The sequence below is a fragment of the Lampetra fluviatilis genome, chromosome 39, assembly GCF_964198595.1.
Source record: "Lampetra fluviatilis chromosome 39, kcLamFluv1.1, whole genome shotgun sequence".
In the NCBI taxonomy this organism is placed as follows: domain Eukaryota; kingdom Metazoa; phylum Chordata; class Hyperoartia; order Petromyzontiformes; family Petromyzontidae; genus Lampetra; species Lampetra fluviatilis.
Window position 1 is genome coordinate 10,702,706 of NC_136313.1, and position 20,475 is coordinate 10,723,180.

General features: G+C 47.2%; 1 protein-coding gene across 1 annotated transcript; it reads right to left on the reverse strand.

Moving 5' to 3' along the window:
- Positions 1-5,228: 5,228 nt before the first annotated feature.
- On the reverse strand, positions 5,229-14,994 carry LOC144945994 (ras-related protein Rab-11A-like). The gene is made up of 5 exons (XM_078874707.1): positions 14,861-14,994; positions 11,330-11,525; positions 9,005-9,198; positions 8,246-8,326; positions 5,229-7,726 (listed from the first exon to the last, which is right to left on the reverse strand). Exons 1-5 carry the CDS (start codon positions 14,898-14,900, stop codon positions 7,575-7,577), a joined length of 663 nt encoding a protein of 220 aa, XP_078730833.1. The 5' UTR covers positions 14,901-14,994; the 3' UTR covers positions 5,229-7,574.
- Between the last annotated feature and the right edge of the window lie 5,481 nt (positions 14,995-20,475).

The following is a 20,475-nucleotide window of genomic DNA, read 5'->3' on the forward strand; positions in this document are numbered from 1 at the left end:
ATAGGGGATTTTATTTCGCGGAAATTAGTTGCTGAGGATAACAGGGGTGGCGGAAAGAGATATGTAAATATTTAAAATCAATGGTTATAATTGACGAACGTAATTATGAATTAAATATTTTAAAAATGTCATGTCAACTTAAGCAAAGGGACACTTAAACTATTTCCCAGGCAAGGCCCACTGAGCTGGCGATCACAAATGATAGCTCACCGAAGATGGTTTCTCATGTGGAAACTTATTGAAGGCAAAGACTCTAGACGCGTGATGTTGATGATAAACGTGGAGGGGAAAACCGCAGGACCCGGAGAAAAATCCACGCGACCACGGAGAGAGAAACATGCAAACTCCTAATAAACAGCAGGGGTTGGGATAGAACCGACGACCAGGCGTGGGAGTTAACATCTCGCCACCATAGCGCCCTTACGTACGTTAACTCAACCCTGTTTAGTATATACACACACGTAATTACATGTGCCTAAAAACGCTCAACCCTCGTTTGTATTAATTATGTAAACAAAAAAAACTTTTGAAAATACTATAACATTGCAGTATCGAGTCTAGAATAATTCAAACGCATTCGTGCTCTATGTAAAGATGCAACTGGCAGCATATTAAAAACGGAGACCAAATGTATCAATGGGCAGCATTGTACTGTGATAAGAACGGACAATAATGGACCATTTAAGACACGTTGGGTCTGCGGTCATGCTTTGAAACCCAAACGTCTGAAACTGGTTATTTTTTGTTTCAAAAGTGGCATATTGGTTAAAAAAAAGTCCAGAAGTTGATTCATCCAAGTATATTTTGAATCTGGAGACAACTGGAGGACTTTTTTTGTAACTACCCACAATGCTCTGCAATACCACATGGATTTTTATTTTACAATGAGTATTGTACTGGATATGCTTTTTCACATATAAACACATTCTACACAATAGTAGACGACTCACACATGAATGAGTGATAAGTTGGGTTTCAATGGCTGCAATGTCAGTAAAGAGAAACACTGATCATGGTGCTATTTTGTTAAAGGAGATTATGGCAAAACGTGCACGCAGCCCGCGTTCGCAAAGGTTTTGTCCCACTGGCTTGTGGAGGCGACCGACTCAGACAGACAGACTTTGAGAATTAACAAATAGTTTGTTAAAGTGACCGAAATATCAAAGGCCACGTAAGATAGACGGGGTTGTTTGATAAGTGGAGGTGAATGTTTAATGAACCCATGACTGAATGCAAGACTGTGTTGTTGGGGGTTAGACTTCGTGTGAATGAGCTTGCATTGGAGGAAGAAAATTGTGGGGACCGAGATGGACAGAAGAGGTGACCACGTGTGTGCGGTGGGATTGTAAACATAAAACATTATGCATGACATCTGAAGGGAGACACTTGTCTGTAGACATCGTAAAAGGCCTGGCCAACTGCAACTCTCCTTAAAGCCTTGGGGCCCGGCAAGGGTTTCCGAGGTAAACAAGCAAAATTAGAATGAGGCTCCTACACGATTGTCACATATCTGCATACCGACTAAAATGAAGGTGCAATAGCTCACCTGGTATCGTCAATTAAATACATCTCACTGTCCCCAGGTGATTTGCTCGTTAGTTTCGATGTAGTTTCTCTGTTCACCAAAGTTCATGTGCCCGATACCATTGCAATCATTGAAGATTTGGTCCAACAAGGACTGAATGCTGATGTACCAGCCCTGGTGAGACACTGCCTCACCAATATACTTCACTTGGAATGGAACATTCTACAAACAAACTGAAGGTACCCCAATGGGTTTTCCATTATCTCCGGTTGTAGCCAATATTTTCGTGGAAAAATTTGAGACGGACGCCATCCAGGCATCCACTCTACGCCCGTCCTTGTGGAAGAGGTACGTGCATGACACGTTTGTCATCTGGCCACATGGCCGACCGGCTCCGGAACAATTCCTCAAAATCATCAATTCCATACACCCAGCAATCAAATTCACCATGGAGGTAGAAAAGGATGGCATGCTACCCTTCTTGGATGTCTTAATCAGTAAGTAATATTTAAAATATATTTTTTTAAACACGCTTTAATGAAATGTACCATACGAGTCATGGCAGAACTCCACGACTCCAGGAAGTGGCCCCGAGGCTTGCCATAACGTAAGGAACCGTGGTGATTTACAGTCAACGTGAGTTGAGCGTGGACAATTAGACCCAAGGCGAAACATAAAATAAAAAAGATGGTTTAAATTTTTTTTAATGATATAATATAATATTGTCATCAGTATGACATAAGTATACCAAGTTTGCAGTCGATACCACATTGGGAAGTGGGTTAAAATTGAGTTACAAAATTTGAGGATATGACGACAACAACGACAACAGACAGAGTGAGTTAAATAAAAGCGTGTAAAAAGAGACCAGATGGCTCAATGAGCCACTCTTGTCTACAGGAAAGTAACCCAAACTGACGCCTACCTAAAACCTAATTCCCACCACCATCCATTCCAGAAGAATCCCCTCATCAAACGCTACACCATCGAGCTCAATGTATCTCCGACCATGAACACCTGACCAGTGAACTCAAACATGTACACCAGGTTCTCAAGGAGAATGGATATTCCGACTACATAATCCACAAAGCCATCACCCCAACAGTGAGGAAGAAGCCATCTGAAGATCCATTCAAAACCATCACCTTACCTTACATAGCAGGGATAACCAAAAAGATTTCCAAAATCTTGAACAAACACAAGATCCAGGACCGATTTAACACAGTGCACAAAATTCGTGATCTGATTCCACATGTGAAGGACAAGATTCCTGACATGCAATATCCCGGCGTCTACAAACTAAGCTGTGTCTGCGGCAGCAGTTACATTGGGGAAACCAAACGACATGTCTCGGACCATGTTCATGAACATAAGGCAGATCTGAAAAACGGCAGGACCAATACTTCTGCCGTGGCTGATCATTACTTTAATGCGGCTGGCTCACATGAAATAGATTTCTCTAAGACGATGGTACTTTACAAGCTGACTGGCTATCAACAAAGATTCGTTCACGAAGCCATCCATATGTAGCGAGTCCAATTGAGTCGCAGACGTTGTTCTTTTTAGAGGCAACATTTATTTTTAACACGTAACACAAAGGGGTAACTGCCCCTTCACCAGATACAACCTAGGGTGGTGACCACCCAGCTAACTACACAATACAGAGGAGTTACTGCTACGAAGGGTCGGGTCCCGACTCGGGTCCGTGGCCACGTGTTTGTCTTGTAGACGTAGAGCTTCCAGCTTGTGATGTAGGTCTTCAGCTGGTGGACGTGGAGCTTCAGCTTGTAGAATGCAGCGACCCCGGTCCCTCTCAGGGACCCGCCTTATATCCCCCTACGGTCGGGGTCGCTCCGCCCTTGGCCCCGCCCACCTTCTGGAGCCTTCTACCTCCTTCTCGAGAGCTCTCCCTGGACACGTGATCACTGCCGAGTCCCCCTACCTGGGGGCCTCTCTATGGACACTCTAGATCACGTGTCTGCAGGGTCAACCAGAGTGCCATGGCCCAGGGCAACCCTGCCCTTGGGCTGACACTCTCCCGCTCCCCCTCGTGGGAGCCCCCACCACACGCTGTGCGTGGTGCCCGTGCTATCCAGCGCTCGCCAAGCCCTGCTAGGGCTGGTACTACACCCACCCAGAGGGTGTATGCGATGACGGTGCATCGCGTGCCCGAGCCCTCTCAGCCCGGCACAGACGCAATTTCAACCGAGACGACGGTATTACACTCAGCAATCATTGGAAAGATGTCAACCACTTTGGGTCATGACTTGATTTGTGTTTTCTTGTCAACCTCTACCGTCAGCAGTGTGGATGGGTGTTGCGAGGTGCAATGCCCCCCTCCCCCTATCTCTGCCCCACCCCCTCCCCCCTGCGACATTAACGCTGTTTGTGCTGCACAAGCTCACCTCCCCCCAACTCCCCCTTTGTTTTGCTCCTGAATTAGTGCGCTGCTGCCGCACCTCTTTACCACGCCCACTCACTTTGGAACCCGAAGAAGCAGCGACATTTGGAGGCTTGCCCCCTTTTCTCTCCGCCTGATGAAGACCGCTGCTTGTGTTGCGATCGAAACGCCGTTAGTTTATTGCCTTTATTTCAATTAATTTTTATCTTTATTTTAATGTTATTTTTATGTTTTCTACTTACGCGACTTTACCGAAAGAACCAAGAATTTGATTGAAGATGTTCAGTTTTGTAATCATAACATTTGAAAGTACACAAATTGTCATCGGTTTATTTAAAGCAATTTTTTATCTCTACAAAAACTACGTATTTTCCCCAAGGCAATAAAAAAGACCAATAATTTTCAAAGCACGATGTCAATTGATATTGCCTACGTTGATACCAACTGTGTGGTAAGACAAAATATATATCGAGGGGATCGGAGTGGTGTTACAGAGGTGAGCGCACTGTGCTATGAATCTCGAAAACCCCCTCCCCCCAAATTAGATTCCATGCCACAAAGTGGCGAGTAACATCTGAACAAGTCTTGACCCCTTTCGACCAGCTCGAAAAACCTGTCAAAGGATGCCTGACCTTTCATTTCCTCCAGGTCGTTATTGACACACGTGTTGACTTACGTGAACTATGGCCAACTTCCAATTGGACATGGTGACGAATGGCCTTCATCCAGCAGTGGTCTAGCAAAGGGAACAGACTGTATATATTCATAACTAAATTATTGCGAGCGTGGCTTTATATAGTTGCGCCTTACCCAAATGGTATACGCAAAGTAATGATCAAATATGGCCAGTCTTCATCCTGCAGAAAATATACTGGACATCGCATGCTTGCTCAGAGCTCTGGCAAAGTCAAAGTGAATTTGTGGCATAACAAAAGGAATTTGTGGCATAACAAAAGGAATTTGCCAAAATTGGTCCGACAGTCAGAATGTCCAATCAATTTGGTGCATCCAATTTTCTCAAAGTGCAGCCAAAAAGGAAATGTGTTGCCAGCCATATGATGAACGGTTCCTGTCCCTACTGGCAGCATTTGTATGCATGCCCTTAGTGACATACCCTTACTATAATTTACCAAACACATTGCAGCGTCTATAATTCCGAAAATAGGTTCTCAGTGCATCCACTGCTATTCGTAAATATTTTCTTTTTTCTACAAAACCAACAGACCAAATGCAGGCATGATTGTAAAAAAATGCAAACAATGTCAAAGTGTGGGGGTGTAAGACAAAATAAAACACACACCGTTTAGTTCCCCAAAACGATTTACTGTACAGGACACTATTGTGAATTTAGCTGTACATGAACAACCACGTCAATGGCACTGCCCAGCACAATCCCAAGCCCACGGTGCTGACCTCGCCACTCTCCCTCCAAAAGGCTTCTTCAAGATGAGGCCCTGCTCCCCCGCCGCATACCATGAACCTGGCCTTGAGTGAGAAAGAGCTGCTCATGGCCAAGCGAGGAGCTTCCCAATCACTGTCGCGACGTTAGCGCCACAGGGCACCTATTACACTGGTCGTAGAATAACGCAAATCACCACTGGTGTACAAACGAAACGTTTGTTGAGGAAGAGGAGGTGCATGTCGTGGAGCTGGATTCCACCGAGTATCAAACCAAGAGCAAAGAGACTGATATACATAAAGATTATTCTTATAAAGGCATTTAGACGATAAGGTACAAGGAAGGCCAATCACGCAGGCGACATGAACATTGCAGCATCATTTTTGGCACCCACTTATACAGTATTTATTTTTCACGATTTACCATTCGCCACCAACCCATGAATTTATGACAATCTGTATCAGGCCCAAAACTCTCAAAAATGTCACGCAAGGCCGAGAGATAAGGTGGAGTGTTTTCTCATCGCAGCCGTAAGCAAAGCGTACCAAGGCCTCCAGTGTGTTCAGTCATCCCTTTTATCATGACATCCCCCCTGCATGCACTTCACCATCGTGGGGTGCTTTACTTGAGCACAGGGTTAAGGTGGAAGTGAAGCTCAGCCCTCTCACGACCTCCACATTCCCACCAGTCGGAGTGAGAAGTGCTCGGGAAAGAGCCCGGGCTTCGCCGCCACGTCAGAATGCCGCACGCCCATTGCCGTGTGTGTGAAACGATGGAGACGATGAAATCAGCGCTGTCCAACCACACTTCACGGCAGAGGAACAGAAGCTGCCCAATTAAACTATTTAACTGCGTGGAAATTAAATAAACGCGCGTACACGCACTCACAAATCTCTGTAATTGTGAATCTCATTAACGATTAACAAATCGCGGAAAGAGAAGATATGCTCCAAGATGTTACGTTAATTCTCCACTCACACAGAACCTCATCCACTACACGTGCACACGGCTTGCAGGCACCGTAATAACAGCAGATGGATACATTTTTAGATTCAGCGCTCAAAATGCATGCAGCTTTTGATGTCACAGTGCGTGCACTCTTGAAATTACCATCAGGCTCATTAAAGTTGTGCGGTATTTCATGTTTTCATTGCTAAGCGTCATCAGTGGCACAATGGTAGTTTTTTAAACTTTTTTTTCAGGTGACGAGCACTCGCAAACAGATCAATGCAAAATTTTGCGCGAGATTTATAATTGTATGTTATATTTCTATTTTAGAGTTTCAGTGTCTTTACATTAGCTAGACTACAATATAATTTTTAACCGAAAAAAAATTCAACAAAAAACGGACCAGAAAATCAATAACTTTTTCCAACTCTGTTCAAAGAGCCTATTCACGTAGTTAGATTTAGTTTCACCTTTTAGCTAATTTGAGCAGATTCATCTGCCGCCTCCAGACAAATGAAATCAAGAGCACTGTGGCGGCCACCGCACCACCGATCGCGCGCCATGCGCACCGATTCTCCTAAACCCGCCACACCGCTACCAACCCAGCGGCCACGATAGAAGGTGGCAGCTGCTCCCAGCCAGAGGGCCACAGCGGCCACCTCTCAGAGCAGCTCGGGGCTCACAGCGACGCCCCGGGGGGTAAAAATGCCGGCTTGACAGTCGCCATCGAGCGCCAGAGGTGAGGGGGCAATGGAAATTCTCCGAGGCATCATCTTTGATTGATGATATGTGGTTCACTTTCCGAGTTACTTCAAAGACATGAGCTGTGCATCATGTAGTGTAGATTTATCAACCCCACGACACAGATTTTTTTTTTACTTTGATGTTTACATAATAGCTGCTATAGCCTAAAAGAAACCCATTCGTGGGAGTAAAAAAAGTAACAGGGCAATGTGAAGCACAGACAAGTGGACAAGGCGTAGTGAGAGCCAGCCAATGCCTCCAAATATCCCCCACAGTCCCGTCTGGCTGCACATCTCACTTGATATCACATTCACGCTCACCTTCAATCAACTCTGGGAACCAAACCTGCCGGTTAGACCCCCCCACCCATCGTGTTAAATTATTTATTTAAAAAAATTTCTCTGCATCCGTCGCGCGATCTCCCGGCAAGAGTCGCTCGTGCTCACTGGTGAAATGTGTTCGGCGCCGCTGTGCGTGCTGGGGGGGGGGGGAGGGGGGCGTTGGGGGCCTCTACCCCCCCGCCCCCAACCCACCCCCGCCCCTCCGAGCTCCGGCCTTCACAGGTTCTGGCAGCACGGCAGGCGCGACGTCTTGCCGGCGTCGGGAGACTTGTCCGGGTACGTGAGCTTTACCTCGCTGCTGCGTGCCAGGTTTCCGCTCGAGCCACCGCCGTCCGGTATGTGGTGCTGTGACACTGTGCGGTAGATTTCTGCGGGTGGGTGGGATAGTACTCCAAGTTAATATAACGTGTAAATAAGCAAACGAGTAAAAACATAAGCAAAGCACCTCCAATTAGCATGGTTGGCTATGTGCAGTGCGAAAGAATTTCAACATGAATACAAGTACAATGACACACTGAGAACACAGAGCCTTCCGTTGGAGGTCTACATTAACCTATGGCTTATTTAAAATATATTTTCCAGCGATAAACTACACGCAAATAAACGCATATTTCAACTTTGCGTATTGCCAATATGACTTTTAAACCGTGCTATGCACAGCATTGCATAAAACAGCTACACCATCGGCAGCGAGTGGTCAGGGCGAATTTGAGCCTGTCGGATCCAGAGCAGTGCCAATACGAGTCCCATTAGTTTGAGGTCATGGTGAACGTGAGCATTTTAGATCCAGCATATGTAGCTGCACAATATGTGCTGCACAATATGTGCAGCTGCACAATATGTGCAGGCTACATATGCTGGACAATGATGCCTACCCGAACGCTTACCTGTTAGGATGGTGATGAAAGCACCTTCCACATTCGTTGAGTCTAACGCAGACGTCTCAATGAAAGAGAGCCCATGGTTTTCTGTGGACACAAAGACAATGATTGCACGTGTAGCCATATGGACTGTAGAGGTTTAAGTGATGTTAATGAGCACCTATTAAGTATGGCATTGCACACAGGAGGGTGGGGAGTGTCTCCCCAGTGCTGACATTCACGCTGAAATAGGTACTCATTTAATGTAGAGTCAACCTATGTATGCGCAGGAGAGTCTCAGGTAACATTTGCCACTTATGTTTTCCATACGTGGCATTGAATCCCTCGCTTCAGGTTCATCAAGCTGTGAATGAACCATTGCGTGACTGGTTCACACACACAATGAATGAAAAACAACTTAATTCTCTCAGACATCGCAGCATATAGGTAACGCGCCCAGCAATGAAATCGGCTCCTGCACTGCAAGCTTGACAAGACCACCGCACCCCACCTGCTGAACCAACCTTGGCCTCATGGTTTCAACTCAATTAGTCCAAATAAACGAACCTAATGCTACAGAAGCTGGTAGGCGAAGCTCATGGCACAGTCCAGCGGGTCTTGATGAAATACAAAGGAATACTGTGGCACGGAGCATTGAGCGTCTACGTGCGAAAGCAATGCTTCTGGGCAAGCATAGTTCCCCGAGCACGACCACAGGTGGAGCTGGACGCGGAGATGTGGGGGCAGCGGCATAACGCGGTGGCACAGGGCGGTACGAGGCGGCACCTGCGAAGGCTTTGGCCTCATCGGTGGTGACGGCGCGCAGGTGCCGCAGGTCGCTCTTGTTGCCCACGAGCATGATGACGATGTTGCTGTCGGCGTGGTCGCGCAGCTCCTTGAGCCAGCGCTCCACGTTCTCGTACGTCAGGTGCTTTGCGATGTCGTACACCAGCAGTGCACCGTACGCACCACGGTAGTACCTGACAGCGGGCAAGGGGGACAAATGGGAATGAACCGATGTAGGATTTGTCGTCTGCAGGATTGCAAAATACTCAGCGATCTGTACGAATTTACAGATTTTTATTGTACACAGCCCTTTTGTCAATCCACTGCTGGATAAGAGCCTTCCCATGCCGTGCGAGTTGTGCGGGTTGTTCAACCCTTTACCCTTCCGAGAGGTCTGCAAGTTGCAGGGTGGATGTCCCGTTCACCACTGAATCTCCGACACGCGCCATTGGTTATCGCTAACTTTATTTAGAGGCATAGTGCCGCCGTTTTTAAAAGACATCTTATTCACCGCAAAGAACTGTAGAAACATGACCACACTGATAGCTGGCACAAAAGTGTGCCACACGCCCTCCCGCATGCCCTTTACTTCCAACTCTATACGTGTATGTCATCGGAATGGGAAATGTTTAATGATACCGTCGGTCTGTATGGGTTGGAAGGACAGAGCAATGGATCTTGCTACACTGCCCTCTACTGCCCACCACATGGCCCCACAGTCCTACGATAACATGTTTTTACGGTGGTCACACATCCCGAGAAATATGCAAGCGCAATTCTGCACAACTTTGGAAGATTTTATGAGATGGGTGGATTTCCAGATGATTTGGTTATAGGCATTTTGTAACTACTATAATGTTAACATCACAGTTGCTCAGTAGCCCAGTGTTTAGAGTTGCGAGCTCAAGTACTGATTGGAGGTCGACGAGGTCTTTTATCGCTCCAGGATCGTTAAATTAGGAGCCCTTCGTGGGAATTCAATGATGGTTGTCCTTCCAATTTACTTACACCACAGGAATGTGGAATTTTTACCACTGGCTCAAGGCCATAAACAGGAAAGGAGTGCCTCTCCCCATGTTCAACAAAAAATACTTTTACTTAAAAAAATAAGCCCTTTCTTTAACGGGGAAAAGCATAACTGACTTTCAAGACCGTGACATGACACTAAAACACACTTCTTTTGCTCAGTGTTTGAATACATTAGTTACACGTTTGTGTTTCTACTTTGACCAGCCGTGATGTTAAAATATAGGCACTGGGTGAAGCATCCTTAAGGCCGGGCACACATGTGGAAAGTTTCACAGGACAACAAAAAGCCAAGGCAATTCTCCCGAGATCATCGCCCTGTGATTGCCATTCGCGATGAACATGCACTCCACCGGCACAAGGGTTCTTTTACATTTTTTGTGCGAGCGATAATCGCGTGCAAAAGAAGACAATGAATCAAATATTGTCCGTTTGCTGCACAGATCAAAGTATCTCTATGGTATAAGTTCAGCCCCGTACGTATATTGTGTGTGCTCGATTGTAGCACACAGCGACTGATAGAAGCTTGCTGCTGGCATCTTATGATGGCTGCCACTCGACCAATCCACACTGGAACGGAGCGTGTGGTTTGAATATTCGTGCTTGCCGATCGGCTAATTAGTAACCAAAATGTAAGTGGATTTGATCATCGATTCCGTGACTAATAGTTTAACAACCCTACGCTCCTTGGGCAGCCAGTGCAGCCTGGGGTGTCAACAGCAGGTCTTCATCCAGCAGTGTGGAGCGCCCATAGATAACATTGATGATAATTCGATTCTGAAAACGATTATCAAAAGCTCGACAATTTATGAAACTGCTTTTTGTGTTTAATTTGTTGTCCTTCCCCCACACCTCCGATTAGTATGGTTGGCTACATATGGTGCAAAACAACATACATAAAACTATTAAAAACTATATATATGAAACAAACTTTTTTAATTTTATCAAGTAAGGCCCCCGTTGCTATATAGTGGCTCTTCTTCAGAAGTGACCTGGCCACACATGATAGCTCAACCCAGCGGCTTATCACGTGGAAATGTGTAGCAGCCAACACTCTAAACGCATATTTCTAACGATGGAGGGAAAAACCGGAAGACCTGGATAAAAATCCACGTGACCATGGGGAGAACATGCAAACTCCAAATATCCATGCGTCAGGGTCAAAATCGAACCCACGACCTCCCGTATACCAGGCGCCCTACATACATAAAAGCCCGAACGTGCACCGGGCTTTGCTCTGCACTTCACGGGCTGGCACAGTAAGTTAGCGCCACAACGCGGCAGCAGAGCACCACTTACGCGGAGGTGATGGCACGGTAGCGCTCCTGCCCGGCCGTGTCCCAGATCTGCGCCTTGATGACCTTGCCGTCCACCTGGATGCTGCGCGTGGCGAACTCCACGCCGATGGTGCTCTTGCTCTCTAGGTTGAACTCATTGCGCGTGAAGCGAGAAAGCAGGTTGCTTTTGCCGACGCCCGAGTCTCCAATCAGCACCACTGCAAGCGGGGACAACGTTGGTTAGGAACGGAATGCGGACAAGATGAGAACATGAGATGTTGGGGATAAAAATAAAGGCCGCTTCAATCCCCGTGACTCATTCTACAACTGGGCAACACGTTGAAGAAGTGTCGATGTCAATTGCATTGACAACACTTTTTGGCTGAGTTCCAACAAAGTATATTCTCATGTGAGATTGAGATTTGTCTCCAACTCCGTCAAAATTGCTGCCATGATTTTAACCATTACTGAGATTTACATTGCGCTGGAAGGTGCTGTTGATAGGACACAGTCGATATCGCGCAATAACAATTTCAGATGAAGGTTCTGCTCATCGTGGCCATTCTCTGGAGAGTGACCGTTTCCTTGGGGCGTGACCTTGTAACGACAAACATGAGGCGATATTTACTGTAAACCTACAGCCATGTCCCACCGTAAGGAATGCACCATCGTACTAATGCGAGTTTGGGCAGCCAAGGCCAGCCGAGGCTCCAAACACCCCAAATAGCACAAAACACATATTAAAAGGCATGGCAACAGTACCCGCAGCTTGCTGGTCAGGCTGCTCTTCAGTACATACCAAACTATGAAAAACCGTGGTAAAACAAAGTATTCGGTGACACACAACTTAGCCCCGATGCCATGAGCTTTCCCAACATTTCAACGAGTGGTCCGGGAATGAAAACGATGGGTGTCCGTGTGTTTCAAGCAGTTGGATCCGCAAGGGTCTCTCCCTCTTGAGAGAGATAGAGTGACGTTATAGGGGGGGTGGTCACTTTAAAAATGTGCAGGCACCACCGATGTTTTGATGGTGCCAGTGCCGCGCAGGTTGTTGGATGATTCGCAACAACCGTGGCGAACATGCCAAGACGGCCTCCTCGGTAGGGTTTGAAAGTGTAATCGTTAAGTTTGAAGAATTTATCTCGGGAATTGGCACAAAACTTGACAAACCTCAAAGGGGACGCAAATTATAATGTGAACAAAGATGGCCTGACCTAAAACAAACACGTGGCACAAACATAATGACTTACTGTGTGTGTGTATTACAGTTTTCCTCGGAGAACATTACAGTCGTAATTATTCACTTGTAAAAAAAGACAAGACACACAGACACACACAGCAGTGAAGGATGACAGTGAAGTTGGTTGTTGAGAAGTACTGCCCAGCGACAAATCGCCGGCGGCAACAGAGACCGAGCGTGTGCACCGGCACATTCGAACGTACTCGAGTGATTGAATATCGACTCCGTGCAAATTAATTTGTAGTTCTCGTCGTCGGCACGATGCGGTTTATTGAATAAGCACGCGCCTCGCTCATCACACGTGGCGGTCACGCAATCACACAAGTTAGGGAGGGCCCCTCTAGGGCCCAAATTGGTATGTGAAAACCCATCCACCCCCCTTCCTGGCCCATGTCATTGCGTAATCCGTTTGCGTTCGTGCCGTCACTTTCATGTAACCGGTTCTTTATGGACAATTTTACAACAAACAAAAACACCCCTGGCGCAATTATTCTCTTTTAGTTGAAAAAAAAACATAGATCGGTTGGTCAGAAACTGGACGAGCAGGCTGGAGGAGCTTGCACATTCACCGTGAGGCTGGACTAAGGCAGGGGGAGCGGAGTTTATCGGTCCGCGGTTTCAAGAAAATCGGCAGCTCATTCGAGCCACTCTGGCCCGGCACTCGAGCACGGGGCGACGTTCATCCAAATTCCTGACCACGTCGCAACCCACCCGACCACAAGCCCCTCCCCGAAGGAGGCGGATTATGACCGCAATTATTTTAAACTGGGTTACTCTTTGCAAGGGTGCTTTCGGGAATGCGGCACGGTAAACAAAATGCGCCGTATGTGCCCAAACAATCAAGTTATTGTTGTTCTGCAAAAGTGGCAAAACTGGGCGAGGCTTGAGGTGGGTGTAATGGGTTAATTATTATGTGGATAGATGTTGGGGCTTACCGATTAGTGAATGAGTTCGTAAGTTAAGTTCAGGTTAGTGTCGGCGGGTTAGTGAGATATTACGTGGCAATAAAGATGAATGAGTTAGAGCATGAGGGCAGAGTGTGCATGCTAGAATTGATGGAGTAGGGATATTGTGTTTGTTCAGCCTTCATCAAAAGTATCATAAACAGCAATCTGCCCGACCCTCACTCACAATCCACACACAAAGCCTTAACCCCTAAACCTCACACCTCAAGCCTAACCCATATGCCTTGCCACAAACACACAACTCAAATCCCGAACCCAAAAGTAACCCTCACCTCTAATCCATTCCTGTTACTTTTAACACTCACCACCAATCCTAAGCTTTAACATCAGCTTAGCCATAACCCACACTTAACTTTCACCACTTACCCACATTCTTAACTCTTCACCCCCCATCTCTCCCTCACCACTGATCCCCAATCCCTCTCCTCAAACACTCATCGCATCTGTTTCCCACACTTATATATCCCCTAATCAATCTTTAATGATCAGTATCCTCATCCTAATACAAGGCCTCAACCACTCGTCACCCTTTAACCAGACCTCACCATCAACCCGCAGTCATCTCCTTTCACCAGCCCTCAGATCTTACCCTCCCCACTAATCCTCAACTACACGCCTCACCCCCATAGCCCCTTTCTCGTCACCCCAACCCCTCAGCTCATCCCCCCCATAGGCTGACATCGCTGCTAACCCTCACTAAATAAATGCCCTCCCCTTACCTAAACACAGCCTTCATCCATCAACGCGGGCACTCCCCTCACCGCTGTCTCTCTCCAACCATCACCCATCACCCCGGACAGAGCGCGTCTCTCTGGATCTCGCGATCTTCAACTCGAAGCACTCGCCCCGACCATCACCCCAAACTCACGCGATTCACCACCACGCTCACTGCTTCCATGTCCCACTTAGCCCGTCTCACCACCCATCTCTCCACTCGCCATCGACTCCATGCCTCTCTCTTTACCCCCCACCCACCGCCCTCACCCTTGGCGCTCACTTGGCCCGCCACTCGTCTCCCCTCTACGCCCTCTCCTCACCACTCGCCCAACAACGAACACCGCCCTCACCCCTCACCCCCGGCTCTACACCTTGGCGCTCACCCGGGCCCTGCCGCCGCCACCTCCTCACCCTCTGGCCGCCAACTTCTTCCCGGTCTCTCCCGCTCGGGCCGACCCCCCCCACCCACCACCTCTGACTCACTGCCCGGCGGCGGCCTACGAAGCGCCCTCATCCTTCTCCGCATTCCTATCCCTTCATCTCACTCTCCGGTCGCACTTCGCGCCGTCGCCCTCCCCCGTGTGTGTGTCACCCCCGCGGCGTCTGCGTCGTGGAGGGCACGAGGCCTCACCTTTGAAGAGGTAGTCGTACTCCTCGCCCTGCCCGCCCATCGTGGTGCGCGCGGAGCCCCAGCGAGACGCGCCGACTCGGGGCAGAGGAGTCACCGCGGTGACGTCACGCGAGAAAGGACGCCGGCGACGTCACGTCCGGTTTTTCTGCCCCCCCCCCACCGCCGGCTTTTCATACCCCCCCGCCACCACCGCCCGCGTGCCCCGCCCCGCCCCGCTGCCCCGCCCTTCTGCCCCCTGTACAGCTCCGCCCCCTGTCCACCCTTCGCCCCGCCCCCTGTGCCCCCAGCCCTCACGCGCGCAGACACATCGAACGTTTCCCGCTTGACGCCACATCCGGCCGCTGAACGCGAAGCGACGGTAATGTCAGATCAGAGGGTACAGAGGGTTCTAGATATGAAGCTTTCGTGACTGCAAGGATTCATACCAGAGGTGTGGACTCGAGTCATGTGACTTGGACTCGAGTCAGACTCGAGTCATGAATTTGATGACTTGCGACTCGACTTGGACTTGCATAACAATGACTTTGTCCCACCTATGAGATGTGGACTCGAGTCATGTGACTTGGACTCGAGTCAGACTCGAGTCATGAATTTGATGACTTGCGACTCGACTTGGACTTGCATAACAATGACTTTGTCCCACCTCTGATTCATACTCTTAGGTTTTTTAGGTAAAGTCACGTAGGTAAAAATAAAAATAAAACTAGAAATAAAATAATAATAAATGAAAATAATTCTATTCTATTATTATTTTATGTTTTACCTACGTGATTTTACCGAAAAAACCTAAGGGTACAGAGGGTCTCCCCCAATGCCAGATCAGATGTTCTCGCTCAGATGCCAGATCAGATGTTCTCCCACTGATGCTAGATCAGAGGTTCTCGCCCAGGTGCCAGATCAGAGGTTCTTCCACTGATGCCAAATCAAAGGTTCTCTCACGGACACCAGACCAGAGGTTCTCCCGCTGATGCCAGATCAGGGGTTCTGACCCCATGCCAGATCAGAGGTTTACCACTGATGCCAGATCAGAGGTTCTCCCAATGATACCATATCAGAGGTTCTACCACTGATGCCAGATTAGAAGTTCTCCCACTGATGCCAGATCAGAGGTACAGTAATCCCACTGATCCCAAATCAGAGGTTATTTTCCGGATGCCAGATCAAAGGTTCTCCCACTGATGCCAGATCAGAGGTTATCCCACTGATCCCATATCAAAGGTAATCCCACTGGTCCCAGATCAGAGGTTCATCCCCGGATGACAGATCAGAGGTTCATCTTAAGGCTCAAAGTGTTTTTGACGAATGTGTTTATATATATTAAACAAAATCAATGTATAAAACTAAGTAATGTAACAAGGGAAAATGTTCAGAGCAATGACAGGGTCAATATAACAACCAGAGGACATGCATCTGAGATTGACTGAAGCGCTATAATTAAATGCTGCAAAGTTTGGCTTAAGATGATTGTCAATCCTCAGAGGACTCCGTGGCTCCTTATTCAATCCCAGCCCAATTCCGAGATTGCCATCTTGAAGATCCTTCATGAATCCGGCTCACCCCTGCCTACTCCAACCCTCTCATCACGCTCTACCATCACTTTCTTACCACTCCAGCAATCAAGGCCTCATCCCAAAACCCTCAATGAGAATCAGAATATTGATTTACTTGCCTTTTGCCCGTCCAAGGACAAATGTATTGCAGTAAATTTGAAACTTGCAAGCGAAAAGCAGACCGCGACGTGATATTCATTGCATCCATTCGTGTGCAATTTGTAAGGGCGTGGTGACACAGACCTATTTCATTTTAAGGTTATAATCCCTTGTTCATCATGACGTCATTTTTACTTTAATGTCTCAGTAGCGTTACGGAGATCGCGTGACGTGAGGGTTCTGCCTTTGTAGTGAGGGTTATAAGTTGACGGAGGGGGGAGGAGGCGTCTCGCCCCCCCATGTGGAGTGACGTCAGCCGCTAATTATTATGAATGGGGGGGGGGGTGTCCATTTGGAGGACGTCACCTAATAATGATTATTAATGAGGGGGGCTGTTCGATGTGGAGTGACGTCACCGGCTCGTGATTATTAATGAGGCGGGAGGGTTCTCCATGTGGAGTGACGTCACCTGCTCATTATTAATGAGGGGGGAGGGTTCTCTATATGGAGTGACGTCACCTGCTCATGATTATTAATGAGGAGGGCTGGTCGACGTGGAGTGACGTCACGAGCGTTGCACACAGATATTATTGGCTCATTATAGTAGGTCATAATAATGTGGGGGGGGGGGGGGTGTTTATTTGGAGGACGTCACTTGCGCATGATTATTAATGAGGGGGGGGGGAGTATTCCATATTGAGTGATGTCACCCGCTCATGATTATTAATGAGGAGGGGTGGGGGGGGGTGCCCAATTGGAGGACGTCACTTGTTCATAAATATTAATGAGGGGGGCTGGTCGATGTGGAGTGACGTCACGAGCGTTAAGTACAGACATTTCTGGGTGATTATAGTAGATAGTACTGGAGGAATCAGAGCTCTCAAGTTATTTCTCACAGATGTCCAGTAGGGGCACGGGGTAAGAACGATAGAACAAACAATACAAAAACACGATAGGAGTGCAAAAGTATAGGAAAGGTGAACAAATAACTTAAAAAAATACAAATACCACTAAACAGTTTTTTTTTCAAATCTTACCAATCAAAGTCTACTGAGCTGATAATATTATTTTCCCCTTTCTGGCAATAAAACAGGAATATCCTATTATCATAATGTAATGCTGGCAAAGGAGGTCTCATGATGCACCTACTGAGCTATTAGCTCTTTACAGAAGCGACAATGGCCACACATAATCGCCCAAGAAAGCGGCTAATCACGAGGCAATTTATAGCAGCCACATCTTTCTCTCACACGTCCGCTTCATTGGATCGGTCGCTTGCTCTCTGCATGCTACCTTGTAAGGGACGGTGATGTGGCCACCGAGATTCACGGTTCGAATCCTGCGACCGTCCAGGTCAACAATGCTCGGTTTGTGTGAACTGCACTTTACAGGGCCGTTCGCGATCTCGTGACGTCATTCGCAAGAGTGCATACCAGAATCAGAATCTGAAAAGCCATGAAGCTCATTTTCACAGATGTCTTGTCGGAGCCGGGTCAGCGAGTTACAGAGTAGTGAGACCAGTCTGTGTCGGGGTGACGGTCCAAATTGATCATATTCAAAACATTTACCGGTAAATCACTCGATTGGAATCTACATCAAAACCACAAAAAGCTTGGCAGGACCCTAATGAAGATCAGTCGTGAGACTCTGTGAAAACGATCGCAATATACCAAATGTAGAAAAGACTGTCACTGGAAACGTAAACAGACATTTGAAGTGCAGACTGCCTGTCTGCTCGTGTCAAGTTGGAGTGAGATGGTAACGACATGGTCTACAGGATGGCATGGGCTCGATCCCCATCCTGTATATTTGGAGTTTGCATGTTCTCCCCGTGGTCACGTGGATTTTTCTCCGGGTTCTCTGGTTTTCCCCTCCACATTGAACATCAACATCACGCGTTCAGAGGATTTAGCTGCTGCTATAAATGTACATATGATGATAAGCCACTTTGTTGAGCAATCATTTGTGATGGCCATGACGCTTCTGCAAAAGAGCTATATAGGCCAGTGGGCCTCACATGGTGAAATAAAAATGTTTTAGTTTGTTTTACTTTGCATGATAATTATTCACATGACACACAATATGCGTTCGCCCCGTTGTCAAAAATATTCCAAATATCAGAATAGATGAGCGGACAAATCGCCTCCTCCTTCACAGCCTCCACAGAGCTGTCCCTTCCACATAAATGGTTCAGCTGATGGGATGCGTAAAATATTGTTGTACCTGGCCGGATGTTACGTGGAGTGTGCAGTCTGCTTATTGTTACCAAGTGAATTTACTGGCGGTATTTGCTGTTTGATGTTCAGGCGCTAGGTGGTGCCATTGTGCAATTAAATAGTCGACCAGAATTGCAACGTCGGTATCCGTCTCTCCACATGGACAGGAAAATAATATCTTGCGCTCCATAATTTTCAGCAGTATTACTTGAGTACAAACAAAATTCTGGAGCGGTTTCGACACGCGGTATTCAGGCTTGCCTGAATCGATGCTCGGTGAACTGCCAGATGTTACAGCAGTAACCTTCTCCTAATTCTATGGGGTTCAAGTTCGACGCATAACGCAAATTAATCATTCGCGTGGACACGGAAAACATGAATATCAAAAGAGACATGCGATGTCTCCTGCACGTGTCCGTCTATCCACGTAAAAAAACGAGACAATGTTTTCACATTACATCGTCTCCAGGTCTAAATTTACTTCTGTAATGGATTATGGATGCAATGTTATGCAGTAACAGTTTTGACGTGAGTCATAATTGCACGTTAATGTTTACAAGCCTTTGTCAATCCACTGCTGGATGAATGCCTCACTACGCTGTATCACTCGTGGGGAATTTTTGAATGATACTTCTTCACCGTGCTGGTTCATATCTCACTCCTGATGCTAGCTGTGGCCGAGATTCGAACTCAGGTGGCTGGGTTCACAGTGCGCGCGCTGATCAGCGCCTCCTCGTGCCCCTCGGATAGCACATCATATGACGGGAGTTAAAATCTCACCGCAGTCAGAATTGCATCCTAAAGGCAATCCAAACAATATATATTCTATTGATTTAAGCAAGGAGCCAATTCATTCTGACACGTGGTTTCATCTGATCCATTTGTCCACTTTGCGGCAGTGCCTCGCTATGCTGTTCCCTTTCTTAGTTGATAACCCCGTGGCTAACGTCTCCATCAGCTGTCACTTCACCTTGGGCTATCTATGCAACCCCAGGCACACTTTGCTTTTGCTTACAGAGGGGTGTCTCGAACTAATATTTCGCTAATTCACGGCGTTCGTCCTCCTGTCTCTTCCAGTCAGAGAAAATAACACATTTCCGAGCCAAGACTCATCTGACGATTGGTCTGTCAGTTGCAGTGATCCATAAGGCAGTCCTAAAGCGACTGTGTAGGATTTACACAATGTCCTTCATTGCAAGGCCCGCGGGCCACTGGCGACCGCTGGTGGCCTTTAGTGTGGCCCCCGACAATACACAACATGTGAAGACACCCCCCATCATGCTGTCAAACCCAATGGTTTCAAATGTGTGGCGGCCCTCACATACTGATGATGTCCTTTCGGCGAAAGTGGCCCCCGTCGCTGAAAATTGTTGAACAACACTGCTGCAAATGTAAAGGGAAACACGAGAGGCATGGCAAGTAACGGGGTATTGCAAGCTCCCCAAACTATACCCAGGCAAGGGCACTCACTCACATTTTACACACTGCAGTCGGTCCTCAGCCGTAGTAGAATATGTATTTATAGTGAAGGAATCCAATGAGGTATAAAACACTTTTTCAAAGACGTTCAGTAGTAAGTACGTTCAGTAGGGGCGGATCAGGACGTTCCAACAACAAACAATACAACACACGATACGAGATTAAAGTATAGGAAAGGTAAACAAATTACCAAAAAACATAAACAGATAAAATGTAATTATATATGTTTTACTCTAAACTGTGTTATTATTATTTTATTTCACCAGGTAAG